Below are 18,739 nucleotides of genomic sequence, written 5' to 3'. Positions count from 1 at the left end.
AGAGCGCGAGAGAGACCACGAGAGAGAGAGAGAGCACACCATGACAGAGTGTTCCAAAAAAAGAAAATGTAAAACGTACGTCACCCCAGACTACCCTAAATTGTACCCCTGCCTAATAGGGGTCAAAAATAATGACAGTGTTGCTCGCTGCGCTGTTTTCAACAGTGACTTTTCTATTGCCCATGGTGGGTTAAGACTGTAAAAGACATGTTGAGGTGAGTTTAACAGGTGTCATTCGTTCATTAGCATAGCTAACGTTATATAAACTAGCTGACTAGCTGCTAAGGAGCTACTCTGTTGCAAACATCCCACCTCTCCCGGAAGTTCCGGGAGTCTCCCGCAAATTGAGGGTGCTACCTCCCTGAAATGAGTTTTTGCAGGGTGGGATGTGTGCAACCTCTCCTTACAGTTCATACCCTCTAATCCAGGTATCATCCTGGTAAACTTCTTCTGCACCCTTTACAAAGACTCCATGTTCTTTCTATGGTGCAGTTACCCAAGGATCATCACCTTGTCGTTCTTGTATGTTCCTGGGATCCCGAATGCAATGCAGTCTGAAGTTTAGTCATCTGGCACGTACCTCCTGATAGGATCACCCATGCAGTAAGGTCAAGGAGGTTCCAGACAAAGAGTGGAGCTGGTGGAAGATGACAACACATCACAACAGTAGTGAAGGCGGAAGAAGGCTGCAGCAGTGAATGGTCCCCAGTCAACTTGCATTCCATGCCATTGGACCATGACCCCAATCTGTCAAGGACCATGTGCTGACTGCCAATGCATCAACCTCTCTATGTTAAACAAGGTCGTGCACAGGCATCTTCCATTTAGAGAATCCCACCCTAATCAATGCCTTAGAAGAACATCATACGCAACTCGAGTGATCACACCATGATGATCAGAATTGCACACAGTACTCCAGGTGCAGCCTAATCAAAGATTTATGTGAGTTCAAAAGTTGAGACTTCTGAATTTAGAGAAATAATGAGTAAGTGGTCCATCTCTGCTTAACTCCAGAGGGCCCCACCATCATGGGATATTAGGAATTAATATTAACTGTGGGTATCAATCCCTAAATCCCATCTGTATTACAGAATATGATGTGTTACAAACCCAGCTGTGCACGTAGCTCAGTTGTTCCCGTACAATTCCAAGGCAGGCATATACTATACACAATAAAGCAGCAAATTGTCATGGTATATTTTGTCGCTATACCACAAGAAAAATCTCACCTAGCCTTCCATGTCTACTCTCAGACATTAGGAAACTGTTAAAAAACTGGACCCCTCATCTCCAGATCTCAGTGTAGCTTATTGTAAGCATAGCCAAAAGTGCAGAGTTATGGAAGCGAGATGACAGTGAGTGCACTTTTTATTATTTGACTGAAAGCAATGATAAAATTGAAGCCTGTAAGAATTGATGAAAATGTAGTATTGGCTGGAACCATGTCCCTTAGAAAATAAGATAGCTTTAGTAGTTAGAGGCCAATTAACCTATCCTAGGTCATCTCTGCAGAAATTTCTTAAAGTCAGAAATGAGATGTTCATTGAATTTAGAGTGCTCAATTCTGTTTGCAGTTTCAGAGGCCTTGCATAGAATCATGGATATTTATGCCAACCCAAAAAGTACTATCCAGCATAACCTGAAATCCCATCTTTCAAAACTTTGTAGGTACCATGTATTAAGTACTATTCTTAGTATCTAAAAGCTACTGTATCACCCCTTCCGGCAGTGAGTTTTATTCTCTCCATCTTCTGAGTGAAAACTTTCCTCAGTTTCTCTCTAATCTTTCTAGTTTCTAATCTCTCAGCTTTGGAAAATGTGTCATACCTGTCCCACCTGTTAGATCTCATTTTTTAAAAAATCTCTAATTAAAGCTGCTTTCAGTCACTTCTGCTTCAAAGAAAACAACTTTCATCTAACCAATCATTCTTCATGACTAGAAGTCTCCAACTCTGACAAAGATCCTCGTTAACATCCTTCCTGTACCTCTCTTACTTCTGTTACATCCTGCCATAATGAAGTGACCAAAACTGTACATAGTGCTTTGGCAGATGGCAAATGCTTTATATAAACCTGATTTGTATTTTGTGTTTTAGTCAATAAAATGTATTCCATATTATTACTTTATACACTTGCCCTGCTTTCTTGAGGGAACTGTGGACATATAGTCTTCAGTTTGTTTTAATCCCTCTTCTGCAATGTACAAAAAGTCAGTAATAAACTGACTCTTTACCCTATTCCCCCCCCCACCCTATCACCCATTGCCACTGAATAAACTCCCAAAATTTGTCCTACCACTTTTTCTTAGTATTTGAAATGTTTCAATCTCAATCTTGAATACAGGTTTCCCCCGCCATCCGAAGGTAGAGCGTTCCTATGAAACGGTTTGTAAGCCAAAATGTCGTGTAGCGAAGAAGCAATTACCATTTATTTATATGGGAAAATTTTGTGAGGGTTCGCAGACCCAAAAATAACCTACCAAATCATGCCAAATAACACATAAAGCTAAAATAACAGTAACATATAGTAAAAGCAGGAATGATATGATAAATACACAGCCTATATAAAGTAGAAATACTTCCCTACAACGATTGCCTACACAGATCTCTGTAGCGAAAATCTCACGCAAGCGCTCTGGGCAGAAAATCTCACGTAAGCGCTGTTGGCATAAACGCGCTCTCCAGTAACCTTTAAACTATGAAGCTGCCAAATCTACCAAATAACACGTAAAAATACACAGCCTATATAAAGTAGAAATAACGTATGTACAGTGTAGTATCACTTACCGGAATTGGGAAAACAGCGCCGAGCACACTGATGACAGTGTGTTAGACTGAGTCGTCGCAGGCTGGTTGGTGCAGTGGCCGCTGACCCAATACATTGCCGCGAAGAACACAGCGGTAGCCGGGAGGCACACAGCACATCGTTAAGAAAAAAGCCAAAATAAACATGCTAATTAATTAGGTGCTGCCCGGCACGTAAATGTCGGCGCAGATCAGAGGTAATTGCCGATTCCATCGCTTCTGATCTGGGCCGACAATTACGTGCTAGGCGGCACCTAATTAATTAGCATGTTTATTTCGGCTTTTTTCTTAAAGATGTGCTGTGTGCCTCCCGGCTACCGCTGCGTTCTTCGCGAATCGGTACAGTATCTGTCCGGGGCCCGGGCGTTGGGGTGGTGGGACACGGGGGTGTCATCTCATCATCGATCAGGGCAGGCAGCTCATCTTCTCCTATGACTGCCCACCTCGATGTCGAAGGTTGAGGTTCGTCGTCTGCTGTGGCTGATGTGGAAGGGTTGCTTGACTGCTGAGCCTCGCGCATTTTTCTATCATACAGTTGTTTGTAAGCACTCAAAGCATCCTGCAAATATCCCCTAAACCTACGTACCCTTTCAAAATTAAAGTTGTACTTTATCATTGCAGCGAAAATCTCACACAGTTGCTTCACTTTCTGCATTCGGTTTCGATTGTTATCCTTTCCTCTTCCAATTGCATCAGCTCTTCATCTATCAGTTCTTTGTCATGGGATGCCAAAACCTCTTCACCATCATCTTCGTCAACTTCCACAAGCCAAACTGACTTTGTCCTTGCTTCGTTCACCACGATCGAAATGCTTAATTATGTCTAGTTTTACGCTAAGTGTAACACCTTTACTCTTTCAGGCTTTTCCGACACCTTAGAACTCATCTTGCTAACAGCTGCTCAATGCAACGTGTTTAAGCAATGCCGTTCTGAATCCGGGGAGAGTGGCTGCTTGGGGTGCGCTGCCTTTTATCACGTGCTGATTTTTTCGCGCGCTGCCTTTCTTCATAACAGTGAAAACACCTTCTGAAAGTGAAAACAGGGTACTAATGTAGGTCTTTCGTAACAGTGAGGTTTCGTAAAGCGAACGTTCGAAAAGCGGGGGACACCTGTATATTCATTTGTGAGGTATAGAATTCCAAGATCACACTGTCACACATGAGACTTTTGCTCTGTAAGTGAAAGAAAGACAAAAGGAGCAATTGAAGGTAGGGTGCTTTCAAACAATACTTGGCCCTTGAACTGCTCTGGCACCCACAGCAATTGTCTAGCTGGCTCTGTTAAGATACTGGTGAATGATCATCTATATTTTGGTATATTGGCGCTTATAAATCAAAGTATTAAATATAAGAGTTGGAATGTTATGGTGAGGTTGTATAAGGCATTGGTGAGGCCGAATTTGGAGTATTGTGTACAGTTTTGGTCACCAAATTACAGGATGATATTAATAAGGTTGAAAGAGTGAAGAGAAGGTTTACAAGGATATTGCTGGGACTTGAGAAACTGAGTTACAGAGAAAAGCTGAATAGGGTAGGACTTTATTCCCTGGAGCGTAGGAGAATGAGGGGAGATTTGATAGAAATATATAAAATGATGATGGGTGTAGATAGAGTGAATGCAAGCCGGCTTTTTCCACTGAGACTAGGGGAGTAAAAAACCAGAGGACATGGGTTAAGGGTGAAGGGGGAAAAGTTTAAAGGGAACGTTAAAACATTAAAATTGGTCCCTTAGAGAATCAGAGTGGACAGCTATGTGCGGAACCAAAAGAGATGGGGGAGATTTTGAACAATTTTCTTCGGTATTCACTAAGGAGAAGGATATTGAATTGTGTAAGGTAAAGGAGACAAGAAGGGTAGTTATGGAAAGTATGACGATTAAAGAAGAGGAAGTACTGGCACTTCTAAGGAATACAAAAGTAGATAAGTCTCCGGGTCCGGACAAGATATTCCCTAGGACCTTGAGAGAAGTTAGTGTAGAAATAGCAGGGGCTCTGACAGAAATGTTTCAAATGTCATTAGAAACGGGGATGGTGCTGGAGGATTGGCGTATTGCTCATGTGGTTCCATTGTTTAAAAAGGGTTCTAAGAGTAAACCTGGCAGTTATCGACCTGTGAGTTTGACGTCAGTGGTGGGTAAATTGATGGAAAGTATTCGTAGAGATAGTATATATGATTATCTGGATAGACAGGGTCTGATTAGGAACAGTCAACATGGATTTGAGCGTGGAAGGTCATGTTTGGCAAATCTTATTGAATTTTTTGATGAGGTTACTAAGAAAGTTGATGAGGGTAAAGCAGTGGATGTTGTCTATATGGACTTCAGTAAGGCCTTTGACAAGGTTCCACACAGAAGGCTAGTTAGGAAGGTTCAATTATTAGGCATTAATATGGAAGTAGTAAAATGGATTCAGCAGTGGCTAGATGGGAGACGCCAGAGAGTAGTGGTGGATAACTGTGTGTCAGATTGGAGGATGGTGTGTAGCGGTGTGCCTCAGGGATCTGTACTGGGTCCAATGTTGTTTGTCATATATATTAATGATCTGGATGATGGGGTGGTAAATTGGATTAGTAAGTATGCAGATGATACTAAGATAGGTGGTGTTGTGGATGATGAGGTAGGTTTTCAAAACTTGCAGAGAGATTTAGGACAGTTAGAAGAGTGGGCTGAAAGATGGCAGATGGAGTTTAATGCTGAAAAATGTGAGGTGCTACGTTTTGGCAGAACTAATCAAAATAGGACATACATGGTAAATGGTAGGGCATTATAGAATGCTGCAGAACAGAGGGATCTAGGAATAATGGTGCATAGTTCCCTGAAGGTGGAATCTCATGTGGATAGGGTGGTGAAGAAAGCTTTTGGTTTGCTGGCCTTTATTAATCAGAGCATTGAGTATAGGAGTTGGGATGTAATGTTGAAATTGTATAGGGCATTGGTAAGGCCAAAACTGGAGTATTGTGTACGGTTCTGGTCACCGAATTATAGGAAAGATGTCAATAAAATTGAGAGAGCACAGAGGAGGTTTACTAAAATGTTGCCAGGGTTTCATCTCCTAAGTTACAGAGAAAGGTTGAACAAGTTGGGTCTTTATTCTTTGGAGCGTAGAAGGTTGACGGGGGGATTGATAGAGTTGACGTGGTTAGGCTTTTTCCATTGAGAGTGGGGAAGATTCAAACAAGGGGACATGAGTTGAGAGAGGACAAAAGTTTAGGGGTAACATGAGGGGGAACTTCTTTACTCAGAGAGTGGTAGCTGTGTGGAATGAGCTTCCAGCAGAAGTGGTTGAGGCAGGTTCTATGTTGTCATTTAAAGTTAAATTGGATAGATATATGGACAGGAAAGGAATGGAGGTTATGGGCTGAGTGCAGGTCGGTGGGACTAGGTGAGAGAAAGAGTTCAGCACGGACTGGAAGGGCCGAGATGGCCTGTTTCCGTGCTGTAATTGTTATATGGTTATTGGGAGGGGGGGAATTCTTCACACAGAGGGTGGTGGGAGTGTGGAGTGAGCTGCCAGATGAAGTGGTAAGTGCAGGCTCACTTTTAACATTTAAGAAAAACTTGGACAGGTACACGAATGAGAGGTGTATGGAGGGATATGGTCCAGGTGCAGGTCAGTGGGACTAGGCAGAAAAATGATTCAGCACAGCCAAGAAGGGCTTATCAGTGATTAAATGTAAGAATCTTGATTAAGAATTTTGGAGATAATTGTCAGTCAAAAGTTGATGAGAAAGAAAGTTGTAAATAACAGAAAAATTGTATTTTAAATGGTGAGAAGCTATTCAATGCTAGTTCAAAAACACTCAAGGAGCTCCAAACTGTTCAGGGCAAGGTAGCTTTCTTGATTGGCCCTACATCCACTTATATACTGCACGTTATGCCGCTGGCATTTAGACTGGGTATAAAGGTCCTCCATCTGTGGCAATGTTCTGGGTTTCCTTCATCATGTCAGTAGCTTCCCAAGTTTTCACTACTGTCAGTCATGCAAGTCCTGCGTGGAGACTCAGGATTCTTCATTGCTGTTTCCATAATAATTTTGTTTTACCCGTTAGGGTTGTCAGCCTGAACGTAGAGGATCGGTGGACCACTCTTAGTCTGTCCTGACCTGTTTGCCATGGGTGACCCTACCAGGAGCCAAAGCGTAAAGCCCTGACTCCAGCTAGCATAGTTCTCTGGAATATTTAGGCATGTAAGCCTCCAAACCATGAATGATTGTGGTCCTCTTGGAGGTTGGCCCTGCATCTGCCACCTTAAAAACGTATTTCTTCTCTGCCACTCTGTGGCTGAAGTATTACACCTACACTGAGGCAAAATGCCACACAGCTTTAATGGTACCTTTCAAATTTGCTACCTATATTACCTAGAAGTATAATATTGGCAGATGCATAGGGACATATTCTGACTTGGTACTGTATCTATTTTTGTCATTGTCACTGGCTTGAGACCATTGAATTCTACCTCACAAGGTTAGTTTCCTCCTTGTCTCCTTGGTGTTGACCCTCAGGTTCTGTCAACTCAGTTGAAATGTGTCTCCAATCAGTGAGACATATTGAAGTGCCTTGTTAGTACAATAAGTGTCCTTTTTTTTTTTAGTTTTTTAGTCGTTGTTTATTGTCAGATCACAATGGTATGCACAAGGATGATGAATAAAAAATTTTGAATTGTTTTAAGTAACACGGAAACATTAGTGTGTACATTAATTTCTTAATCATTGTTTTCCAGAACCTTCCACCCCTCCATCTGACTTGAAATTAAATCCAATTAATTCCTACTCGGTCAGAGTTCGATGGCAACCTCCAACTGAACCAAATGGCATTATAATCGAATACATCATTTTGTATAATGTCAACTACACACAACCAGATGACCTCTGGAATTCACTATCCAAGGAAGGTGGGTACTGAAGCAAATAGTCAAAATGATTGTAGATTTGCATCTTTGTTACTTGCCAATTGTCCATCACACAAGATGATGATAAATCCAGTATTTTTATTTAGCAGTGGTAAAGAATGATGATGCTTAAGCAATGGAGAACTTATGGATGGTGTTAAGAATTTATTTAATTCGACATACAAAGAGTATTTGTGCTCGCAACACACATCAAAGTTGCTGGTGAATGCAGCAGGCCAGGCAGCATCTCTAGGAAGAGGTACAGTCGACGTTTCAGGCCGAGACCTTTCGTCAGGACTAACTGAAGGAAGAGTTAGTAAGAGATTTGAAAGTGGGAGGGGGAAGGGGAGATCCAAAATGATAGGAGAAGACAGGAGGGGGAGAGATGGAGCCAAGAGCTGGACAGGTGATTGGCAAAAGGGATATGAGAGGATCATGGGACAGGAGGCCCGGGGAGAAAGACAAGGTGGGGGGGGAACCCAGAGGATGGGCAAGGGGTATAGTCAGAGGGACAGAGGGAGAAAAAGGAGAGTGAGAGAAAGAATGTGTGTATTAAAATAAATAACGGATGGGGTATGAGGGGGAAGTGAAGCATTAGTGGAAGTTAGAGAAGTCAGTGTTCATGCCATCAGGTTGGAGGCTACCCAGACAGAATGTAAGGTGTTGTTCCTCCAACCTGAGTGTGGCTTAATCTTTACAGTAGGGGAGGCCGTGGATAGACATGTCAGAATGCGAATGAGATGTGCAATTAAAATGTGTGGCCACTGGGAGATCCTGCTTTCTCTGGCGGACAGAGCGTAGGTGTTCAGCAAAGCGGTTTCCCAGTCTGCATCGGGTCTCGCCAATATATAGAAGGCCACATCGGGAGCACTGGACGCAGTATATCACCCCAGCCGACTCACAGGTGAAGTGTCGCCTCACCTGGAAGGACTGTTTGTGGCCCTGAATGGTGGTAAGGGAGGAAGTGTAAGGGTATGTGTAGCAACTTGTTCTGCTTACAAGGATAAGTGCCAGGAGGGAGATATAGTGCCAGGACTGGGGTGATATACTCTTCACCTGTGAGTCGGCTGGGGTGATGTACTTCACCTGTGAGTCGGCTGGGGTGATATACTCTTCACCTGTGAGTCGGCTGGGGTGATATACTCTTCACCTGTGAGTCGGCTGGGGTGATATACTCTCCCTTACCACCATTCAGGGCCCCAGACAGTCCGTCTGGGTAGCCTCCAACCTGATGGCATGAACATTGACTTCTCTAACTTCCGCTAATGCCCCACCTCCCCCTCATACCCCATCCGTTATTTATTTTTATACACACATTCTTTCTCTCACTCTCCTTTTTCTCCCTCTGTCCCTCTGACTATACCCCTTGCCCATCCTCTGGGTCCCCCCCCCCTTGTCTTTCTCCCCGGACCTCCTGTCCCATAATCCTCTCATATCCCCTCTGCCAATCACCTGTCCAGCTCTTGGCTCCATCCCTCCCCCTCCTGTCTTCTCCTATCATTTTGGATCTCCCCCTCCCCCTCCCACTTTCAAATCTCTTACTAACTCTTCCTTCAGTTATTCTTGACGAAGGGTCTCGGCCTGAAACGTCGACTGTACCTCTTCCTAGATATGCGGCCTGGCCTGCTGTGTTCACCAGCAACTTTGATGTGTGTTGCTTGAATTTCCAGTGGAATTCCTGTTGTGAGCATTTGTGGTAATTATTTTTGCTTCATTCACATTTTTATTCTCTATAGGGGAAAATATTTTGTATGGGTTAATCAAATAAGAATGTTCACATTTATTATTGAAGTGCAAAATTTTTTTTGATGCTTCTGCAGAAGTTATTTCTTCAGGAATCACTGCTGTTGCAGTGTAAGATCAAAATTATTTCCTTATACTAAGGGCTTCAAAATTCTAAAAGAATTTCATCAAAAGTAAATATGCTTTGGTATAGATGTGCTAATATGACATTCATACTGCAGGTACCAAATAAAATTAACTAAGTTTTAAAGCTTTCAGTTTTTTTTACTTTTGATTCAGATTAGGACTTGGTTTTTGTTTTGAAAGTTATCAGTAAAATCAGCTAATTTTAGTTATTATATAATTTGAATCAACAAAATGCATCCATATTAAGTTTCTTTTAAATGCTATAAAGGAAAAAACTAAATAAAAGTAACAAAGTGGTCAGGCGACGTGATATGTCAGTGTTCATACATTTATATCTGCTTCTGCAAGCAGCATTGTGAAGCTGCTTCTGACGTGAAGCTGCTTCTGACGTGAAGTTTACTTGCCTTGATTTTAAGTGAACATATCTGTCTGATCTTGTTGGTCACAGTATAAAAGGCTGGCTTATTCTGTTTTTAAGCGGTAATAGATGTCATCATTCATGCTGATGCTTTATTCGAATGTGCATAGTAGTTAACGCTAGCCACCTTCGCATTTTCCCAGGAAATGGATTTAGCACTGAAAATCATCACAATGTTGTCCTGATGTTCTTGTTGGCTGTTTGCTTGAATAATGGAGATTTCACACAATATCTGCTAGGTGGCCCTTGCAATGAAATCCATAAAACTGAACAAATTCATCAAAATTTTAATTTTCTTTCTCATAATTACACACGCTGAGTTTACTTTGCTCCTTTTCAACCGACCTTATTCTTCAGATTTTTGTTCACTCTTAAATCAATGACTTCAGAAAATTAGATAAGCCATGTTCAAGTTTGAAAACAAAACATGAATTAGAGTCGTTGAATATTAAAGTAGGAAATAACCCCTTCTACCCAACTCCTCCATTTCTCAGTTAGTTCCATTTGGCCCATATCACCCTAAATCTTTCCTGTCAATGTACCAGTCCGAGTATCATTTAAACATTGTAACTGTACCCACCTCTGCTACTTTGGCAGTTTGTTCCTTATGCCCACCATCCTTTTTGTCGAAAAACTTTTTCCTCATGTTCCTTTTAAATATTTTGTTTTAAATTTAAGCCTAGGCCCTCAAATTTCAGGTTCCCCCTATCCTGGGAAAAATACTCTTATCAATCTACCTTATCTATACCCTAAAGATTTTTATAAATCTCTCTAAGGCAGGGGTTTACAATCTGAAGTCCAGGGACCCCTTGTTTACTGGTATTGGTCCGTGGCATAAAAAAGGCTGGGAACCCCTGCTCTAAGGTTAGCCTTTGACCTCCTTCATTCAGGAAAATAGTCCTACCCCATCCAGCATTTCTTTGTAACTCAAGACCTCTAGTCCAGCAAAATCCTTATGAACTTTTTCTGCACCCTCTCTAATTTAATCACATCCTTCTTATAGTATGGTGACCAGAATTCCACAGAATATTCCAACTGCAGTCTTACTAACATTTTGTACAGTCTCAACTCCTGTACTCCATGACTTGTCCGATTAAGGCAAGCATGCCATATGTCTTCTTCACCACCTTGTCTACCTTGTTGTCACTTCAAGCAAACTATGTAAATATATTCCCAAGTTTCTCTGTCTGCAACACTCCTCAGGGCCTCTCAAGCAATGAGTATGTTATGCTATAATGTAAATTTCTAAAATGCATCACCTGACATTTGCCTGCATATTTATTATTTATTGATGACAGAATTATTTTATTTTTAAAAAGTGAATGATTTTTCCAAGTGGGTCTTCAAGGACAGTTTTTCTGTTTTTGTTAGTTTAAACCAAAACTTTCAAACCCAGGCAAGCAGCTCTGTGTAGATGTCGCTGAAGATAATTGTTGGTCAGACCAGAGGAACTCCGGATACTTCAAATGGTGCTGTATGATCTTAGCCAGAAAAATAAAGCGTTTGCTTGGCACTTCAACTTCATTGATTCTTTGTCTTAGAAACTGTAACATGTTAATATCTGGTATTTGAACTTGTACCCACATCTCTCAGGAGTGAACCATGCTATCATGGAACCCTACAGCAGAAATTATATTGGTATTCAGTGAAACTTCTTCAAGCCTTATTCCTACCTCCAAAGTTTGGTGATTTATTCAGTTAATATTTTGCTGTCAAACATTTCTTGTCATTGAGTAATATCTCTGCAACTGATTTTATTAAAGTGCTCCTAATGTAAAAAGCATTTTATGTAACATTTGTAAATTGTCTTGGGATGCTTTAGCACAGAAGAAATCCATTCAACTTGTGGTCCATGCGAACATTCTCTGGGGTAATTATCCATAGTCCCACACTTGCTCTGCATTTTCCTGGAGACCATGGAAATGATTTTCCCTTAAGTGCCGTTTCCTATCGAAATTCCTGAATGACTTTGTTTTGATCATCATTACAAGCAATGAATTCAAGAAAATAACTAGCCACTGCAGGACAGGCAGTTATTTACCCACCTTTCCATTTTATTTTTTGTCCATCAATTGTTTGAGTTGATCTTGAACAAACTGTCATTGGAATAGTTTCTACACATTTACCTTAATTCTGTCAGGATCTTTCCTTCATTCCGTCACGATCTTTTACAACTCGATCAAATCTCTTCTCAATCTTTTTGTGAAAGAGAACAAGCACAAATCTATTACTCTAGTCTTGTGGCTGAAATCCCTCGTTCCTGGAATTTAATGGAGCAAAAATCTTGAAAAATCTCCATTTCAGTTTGTTCAGTTATAGTGATTTTAGAACTATTTGTTCTTGTGCTGTAAATCTCTTTAAATATGGGTAACAAAATTAATGTTGCATTCCCAGGCCCCCTTTTTGTGTTTTTAATGTCTTCCCCTTTGCATTGCAATTTCCAGTGTTCAATGAAAGGAAGTTAAATAAAAGGAAATTTCAATACAGTACATAATTCAAAATTAATTATATCAGCAAAGTAGAACATTCAAAAGGATTTTAATGGATCAGAAGGGAAGTATGAGGGTGAATCAATTGTTGATAAAGAGAATGGTTAGTGGTTTGCAGCCAAATGTGAATGAACAGAGAAACAAATGTGATACCAGTGTCAAGGATTGTTTATGAAGATAAGTAAAAGAATAAAAAGTCTTGTTTTGAATCCATAGGTGAACTGCGATCATCTCTTTGAATCATAAAAAGTTTACGACTCAAGATTCTGATTCATAATTTGTTAAAAAACATAATGTTTTGCTCTTGTAACATTACTAAAATAAAAAAGCAACTACTGTTTGACTTCATTTCCTGTGGGATGAAACAATCGATTTTGCCTTCACTTTACACAATGTTAGATTTGGTGTAGGCAAAAGTGCATTTCTGCAATAATAAACTTTAATTGCTAATTGGATGCACAGCCCTGAAATAATTCAGCACCATATCAAGATAACCTTTCCATGGAGTTAATTCCACATCCAGTGTCATGTTAGACCACAGAGATGCATAAAAGCTACATGAACACAGAATGAAACTTTATTTGCATCATTGTACTTGAAGACTCAGAAATATTTAGGCTGAATTGGTATACAAAAAATGCTGTATTGGATGGGGTTTTGTTCAAGTTCCAATCAGGATCATTTCATATGTTACCAAACCATGTTTTGCCTCTGGATTATATACTTACAGTAAATGAGAAATAATATGTTGATTGGGTTTAGCATGTTGGCTAAATGATCATTTTTGTCGTATTTAGGGAACATTTTCAGCACTGATGTTAAGGGACTAGAAAGCAACACTCGGTACTTCTTCAAGATGGGTGCAAAGACGATTGTAGGAGCAGGACCATTCTCCACAGCAAAAGATGTGCAAACTCTAGCTAAACGAATATTAGGTAAATTTTGATAACTAATTTATTTGGTTTTTGGTTAAAACACAGCTAACATGTTATTAATAAGCCAAACATTGAACATTAAATCACAAATGTTGGCATTTTACATTTGATAAGTAGGTGACCTCTGCATTATGCTGTTCAGGTAATGGACATTCACCCTTGCTGAATTCACAATTAACTACTCAAAAAAATTTAAGATTCAGAATTAATTTGCTGTCATGGAATTGATGTTAAAAATTAAATTAATTAAATAAACACACTGTTTTTCCAAATCGTACTTCTTGACAAATGCACAGCTGACATGGCTTTGCATTATGGGTGATCATGATACACCCAGTTTCCTCAGGATGCAACCACTGCCATCCATATAGCCAGGGTTGCCTGTATACTATCAAGCATTCTGTGAATGCAAATTAAGGAAAAATTAAATCAAATGGATCTATTTAAGATGTACCACAGTTTTGCTATGAAGTATCATAATGTGTAATAAATTCATTAATTAGGTGTTAAATTCCTGTGACTGTAAAAGGAAGAAAACATAGCTCATAAATTACCCTTTCGATACATCAACCAGAGATATCTGTGATTTACCATGATTAATCCCCAAATTTAAATTAAGGCTTTGATATTTCTATTTTTTTATAATGTTCCTCTTCAGCTAATCTCCCAAAGGCATTGACTCCTTATTAAGATGCATTCTTTGCACATTCATCACATTTTAATATCTTAACCAAGGGTCATTCAAAACCTCTTCACCATTATTCCAGGCAGTTTCCAGCATTAATCCTTTTGGTGCCAATTGAAACATTCTGAAGTCCATTTTGTACCTGTCTTACCATTCATTAAGTTCCTGCTCAGCTGAGGTGCTTGATTGGAAAAAATACTGGATTTTTAAACACTATTTTTCTATCCATTTTATGCAGCTACTTGGCTTTGATTCAGTGAATTTTCCACTTTATGATAATGTTAGAGCAGTATGGATGCTAATCGCTGCATAAAGACTGTTTACTCATGAAAATGTTGGATGAAGAAAGCTTCAGCTTAGCCCAATTCTCTTGAGGCACGGAGAGGAAATCCCACGCCATTATATCACCTTAAAATGTTGTTATAAATGAAAAATCCTTTCAAGAAATGCCAGGCAGTATTATAATGAAATGAGAACTAGGCTGATGAATATTAATCATGTCATGTGGCCCTTCACCTGGTGAAACACTGCTGAATGATTGCTCGGGCTCCTTTTATTATTTATGTGTTAAACTGGCCTGACGATGCAGAATGAATGATGGAGCATTCAGCAAATTAAAAGTGGAGGTCATTAATCTGCTACCTAAGTGATGAAGTGATTGTGTTTCCACCAAACATTACACTGCAATAAAATGAGTGAAAATTTGAAACCTAACAAAGCCCCTTTCATGGAATTTAATGGAAAAAAGCATGCTTTAAACCCCTAGTAAGTACTTGAGTCAATTATGTGTTAATTACATTCTTGGTGTAATAATATACACCTTGATTTGTATAATTGCGAATCAGTGTTACAGATGTGACAGGCTACTGACTATTCTCTTTTGTTTTCAGGACTGCATGACCTCCTTGATGTACATTCTGTAACGGGCATCATTGTGGGTGTCTGTCTTGGATTGCTTTGTATTCTCTTCTGCATTTGTGCCAGTTTCTGGAATAATAAGAGAAGGTAGAGAGCTTAATCAAGCCTAATTTATTTGTACTTTTTTCAGTTTGGATAACCAGTTTATAGTAACATGTTCTGGTTGTGTTAAATACGCATTGGTTAATAATTCCTCTGACAGTGTGAATGAGGTGATTAATTAGAAACATTTTTTGTGTGGGCCTTGTTCAAAACAAAAAGGGGAAGAACTGTACATCTGACAGCTTTCACCTTTCTGATGTTGCTGTATGACTATATTTAAAATATTGAAACAAAAAATGTGTAAAATTTGAGATTATATTTTCCTATTTTTTTAAGCAATCTATGTAAATACTCATTAAGATGCATGATCTTGGTCCTGGGGAATGTAAATGAACAGTTTCCTGCATTTTGCTTGCAGATCAATATCAAGCACGTAGGTCAGATATAATGCAGTAGACCGACTGTTGCATTATTGGAGAAGGTTTCCTTTTCTTCTCTATTTATAGCACATTGTAAACGTGAGTATAAAACCAAGTTTATGATTTTGCTACAAATAGCGGAGAAAAAAAATCTCTCCATTCCCAAACTCTGTTTCTCACCCCTCACTCATCCAACCGAACTCCTGTACCTGACTCCAGTAAAATTCCAGTCACAGAAAAGCAAGCCTCTTTCCTGTGTCACTCCGGTGGATTCTGAGTGAAAGCATCATTTTAATTCTGAATCGTATTGCAACATGCATCTGAGATTAGATGCACTGTTGAGACACATTTCACTTGGGAACTGAAATGCCAGAAAATTTTTATTCCACTTTTGTTGTTGTTGTGGTTGGTTGTCCATCAAATCCAACAATGACAGGAAACCTGTGTGGAAGAGATTTTAAAGTGGAAAACCATTGCACTAGGGCATTTCCATTCTCTCAACATCGGAAGTCTAGGTCCAGTGGTATAAATAGTCATCACAACGAGGGTCTTCCTTGGTTGCAGTGGATAACCATGACTACTTCTGTGGCTCATCATACCCTTCACTCTCCATGGAGCATTGCAGAACCGCCAATCTGGCCATTGGATCTCAGTGTAGATCTCATCCACCCAGTCCACCCGAGCTGACTTGGCATGGTATGTCACCAGGGTATGAGGCCTGCTGGCTACTCTTGTCTGGTTAAGCCCACCTGTGAAAGGGGTGTACTAGGGTGTGGTCACTATATCATGCAAATAGCTACTTGGTGCCACAGATGAGAGCTGAATTTCCGGTGGGGACCAAAGGTGAGTGAGTTACCCCAGAATAGACACAACAGACCACTTCACCTGAGGTGCTACCCCACCCTTATTCCACTAATGAAACCATTTCTGTAAAACATTACATTGCTAAATGTGTGAGAAAATCTTAAATACTGGTAGAAATTCCTTACTTTTTTTCTCTCATAAACTTTCTCCATGAAGATGATTATGAATGTAATTGCTTTTATCAGTACTCTCAAATCAAAGTCTATCGATTAGTGTGTTAGAAATGACTGAGAAATATGGAAGGCAACATGTTCTTAAGCTGGTTTTTCACTAATATGGAATAAGCATGGGGAGATTATAAGGGCAGCCTAGGATGAGTTTCTGTTTCTCCCTTGTTTAGGTTTTTGCATCCTTTCCATTTTTACTAATCTGGGTGTACTACTTTGGGTTAATACAAAGATTTGGCTGTAGTATGCCACTTTTTAGTATGTTTAAAATTTAGAAGTTAAACACTTTTATGAGTTTGTTTTATTATAACTGGTGTCCGATTGGGGGAAGAAAGGATGGGTCTGAGGATAATATGATTAAGTTATCTTCCTGCAGTTAGTTTTCTTCTTTGATTGATGCTGGTAAGCTATAAATGAGTAATATTGGATATTCTGTCATTGGCAGAGAGTTGGGCCCTAATTCCCACCCAACAAGTGAACATTCTCACTATCGCAGGACAAGGAAAGCTTCTTTAGCTCATAATGTTGCCCTTCCCCATGCACATGAGCTTGAAACACTAATGTCTACTCTTGGTGAAGATCTATCTCTGCCACATACTGAGATAACTGAACTCACTGAAGCACAAATCTTCATGGATTCCAGTGTTCCAGATGATGACATTCAGATTAAATTAAAGGTATTTTCTGTCACCTTAAATGATCTTATGAATATTGTGGATTCAGAGATCAAAGTTCAACTTCCATTTTGGCATTGTAAGAGATGACACTTAATTTTATAATAAAGGAGGAAGGGTCTTGTGTGGAAATCTAATTATTTTCATTCTTCTTGCTTTACTTATCTCCCATTTCATATGAACAGTTGATTTGAGAAGCTAATATGTGAAATCAATTAAATAAAAGCTTTTTAGATGCTTTTGGCATAATATCGTTGATGATAATAGGTGCTTAAATGGGTTCTGTTTCACACTTCTATTTTGGGAATATTTTCATATATTTTTCTCTCTAGTTAATTTTTGATTAATTGTTTTTCTGTTTTTTTTCAAAAAGCCTGCCTGGAATGGTTCTGTTCATCACAAGTGGGCAAATGATCCAATTTGCTTCAGCAACGCAATCCTTCCAGATTCTTCTTGCAAGACAAATGAAGCACTGTGCTTTGACCGTGGTTCCAATGAAGATAATTTACATGGAAACTTTGGTTTTGGCAGTATTATGGTAAGCCATTAATAATTCCTTGGTCAACTCTTTATTATTTCTTCAAACAAGTTAAATTGGTCATTTGAAATCCAGTTTGTCATTGTGCATAAATAAAGGCAAAATTGGGATGCGATATAGAGTAGGCTTAAATAAATTAATTGAAATTCTCTTGTGGTATTTATTTTTCTCCTCCATTGTGCTTGGGCTGCTGTGACCAAAAATAAACACTACTTGCCAAAATAGTTGAGAACATGTACCAATCCTTCCATTTCATTTGACTAGTCAAAAACTGAATCTTGCACAGAAGGCTCCTAAATCGAAAGGACAAAAAAAAAGGAATTATTATGACCTTATGTCTATTTTAAGGTAGTAAATGGAAATATTTGCCAATAATTTCACAGGAAAATTAAAGATAATATTAGCTATATTTGTCACATGTGCATCAAAACAGGGCAAGTATGATGTTGTAGGAATAACAGAGACATGGCTGCAAGAGGATCAGGGTTGGGAAATGAATATTCAAGGACATACATCCTATCGAAAGGACAGACAGGTGGGCAGAGGGAGTGGGGTGGCTCTGTTGGTGAGGAATGATATTCAGTCCCTTGCAAGGGGGGACATAGAATCAGGAGATGTAGAGTCGGTATGGATAGAACTGAGAAATCGTAACGGCAAAAAGACCGTAATGGGAGTTACCTACAGGCCCCCAAACAGTGGCCTGGATGTAGGGTGCAAGTTGAATCAAGAGTTAAAATTGGCATGTTGCAAAGGTAATGCTACGGTTGTTATGGGGGATTTCAACATGCAGGTAGACTGGAGGAATCAGGTTGGTACTGGACCCCAAGAAAGGGAGTTTGTGGAGTGCCTCTGAGATGGATTCTTAGAGCAGCTTGTACTGGAACCTACCAGGGCGAAGGCAATTCTAGATTTAGTGTTGTGTAATGAACAGGATTTGATAAGGGAACTCGAGGTAAAGGAGCCATTAGGAGGTAGTGACCATAATATGATAAGTTTTAAACTACAAGCTGAGAGGGAGAATGGAAACTTGTAA

At 39.7% G+C, this 18,739-nt stretch overlaps 1 protein-coding gene across 1 annotated transcript in view; it reads left to right on the top strand.

Moving 5' to 3' along the window:
- The window catches only part of igdcc4 (immunoglobulin superfamily, DCC subclass, member 4), a 178,954-nt gene that overhangs the window by 148,226 nt on the left and 11,989 nt on the right, over nucleotides 1-18,739 (top strand). Inside the window, exons 15-19 of the mRNA XM_072278159.1 lie at nucleotides 7,521-7,691; nucleotides 13,262-13,399; nucleotides 14,975-15,089; nucleotides 16,940-17,171; nucleotides 17,542-17,706. Of these exons, the coding sequence (XP_072134260.1) occupies nucleotides 7,521-7,691; nucleotides 13,262-13,399; nucleotides 14,975-15,089; nucleotides 16,940-17,171; nucleotides 17,542-17,706 (821 nt within the window). The remainder of the gene's footprint in view (nucleotides 1-7,520; nucleotides 7,692-13,261; nucleotides 13,400-14,974; nucleotides 15,090-16,939; nucleotides 17,172-17,541; nucleotides 17,707-18,739) is intronic.

Source organism: Mobula birostris, chromosome 14 (genome assembly GCF_030028105.1).
Source record: "Mobula birostris isolate sMobBir1 chromosome 14, sMobBir1.hap1, whole genome shotgun sequence".
NCBI lineage: Eukaryota > Metazoa > Chordata > Chondrichthyes > Myliobatiformes > Myliobatidae > Mobula > Mobula birostris.
This window is presented reverse-complemented; position numbering and strand designations above follow the sequence as displayed.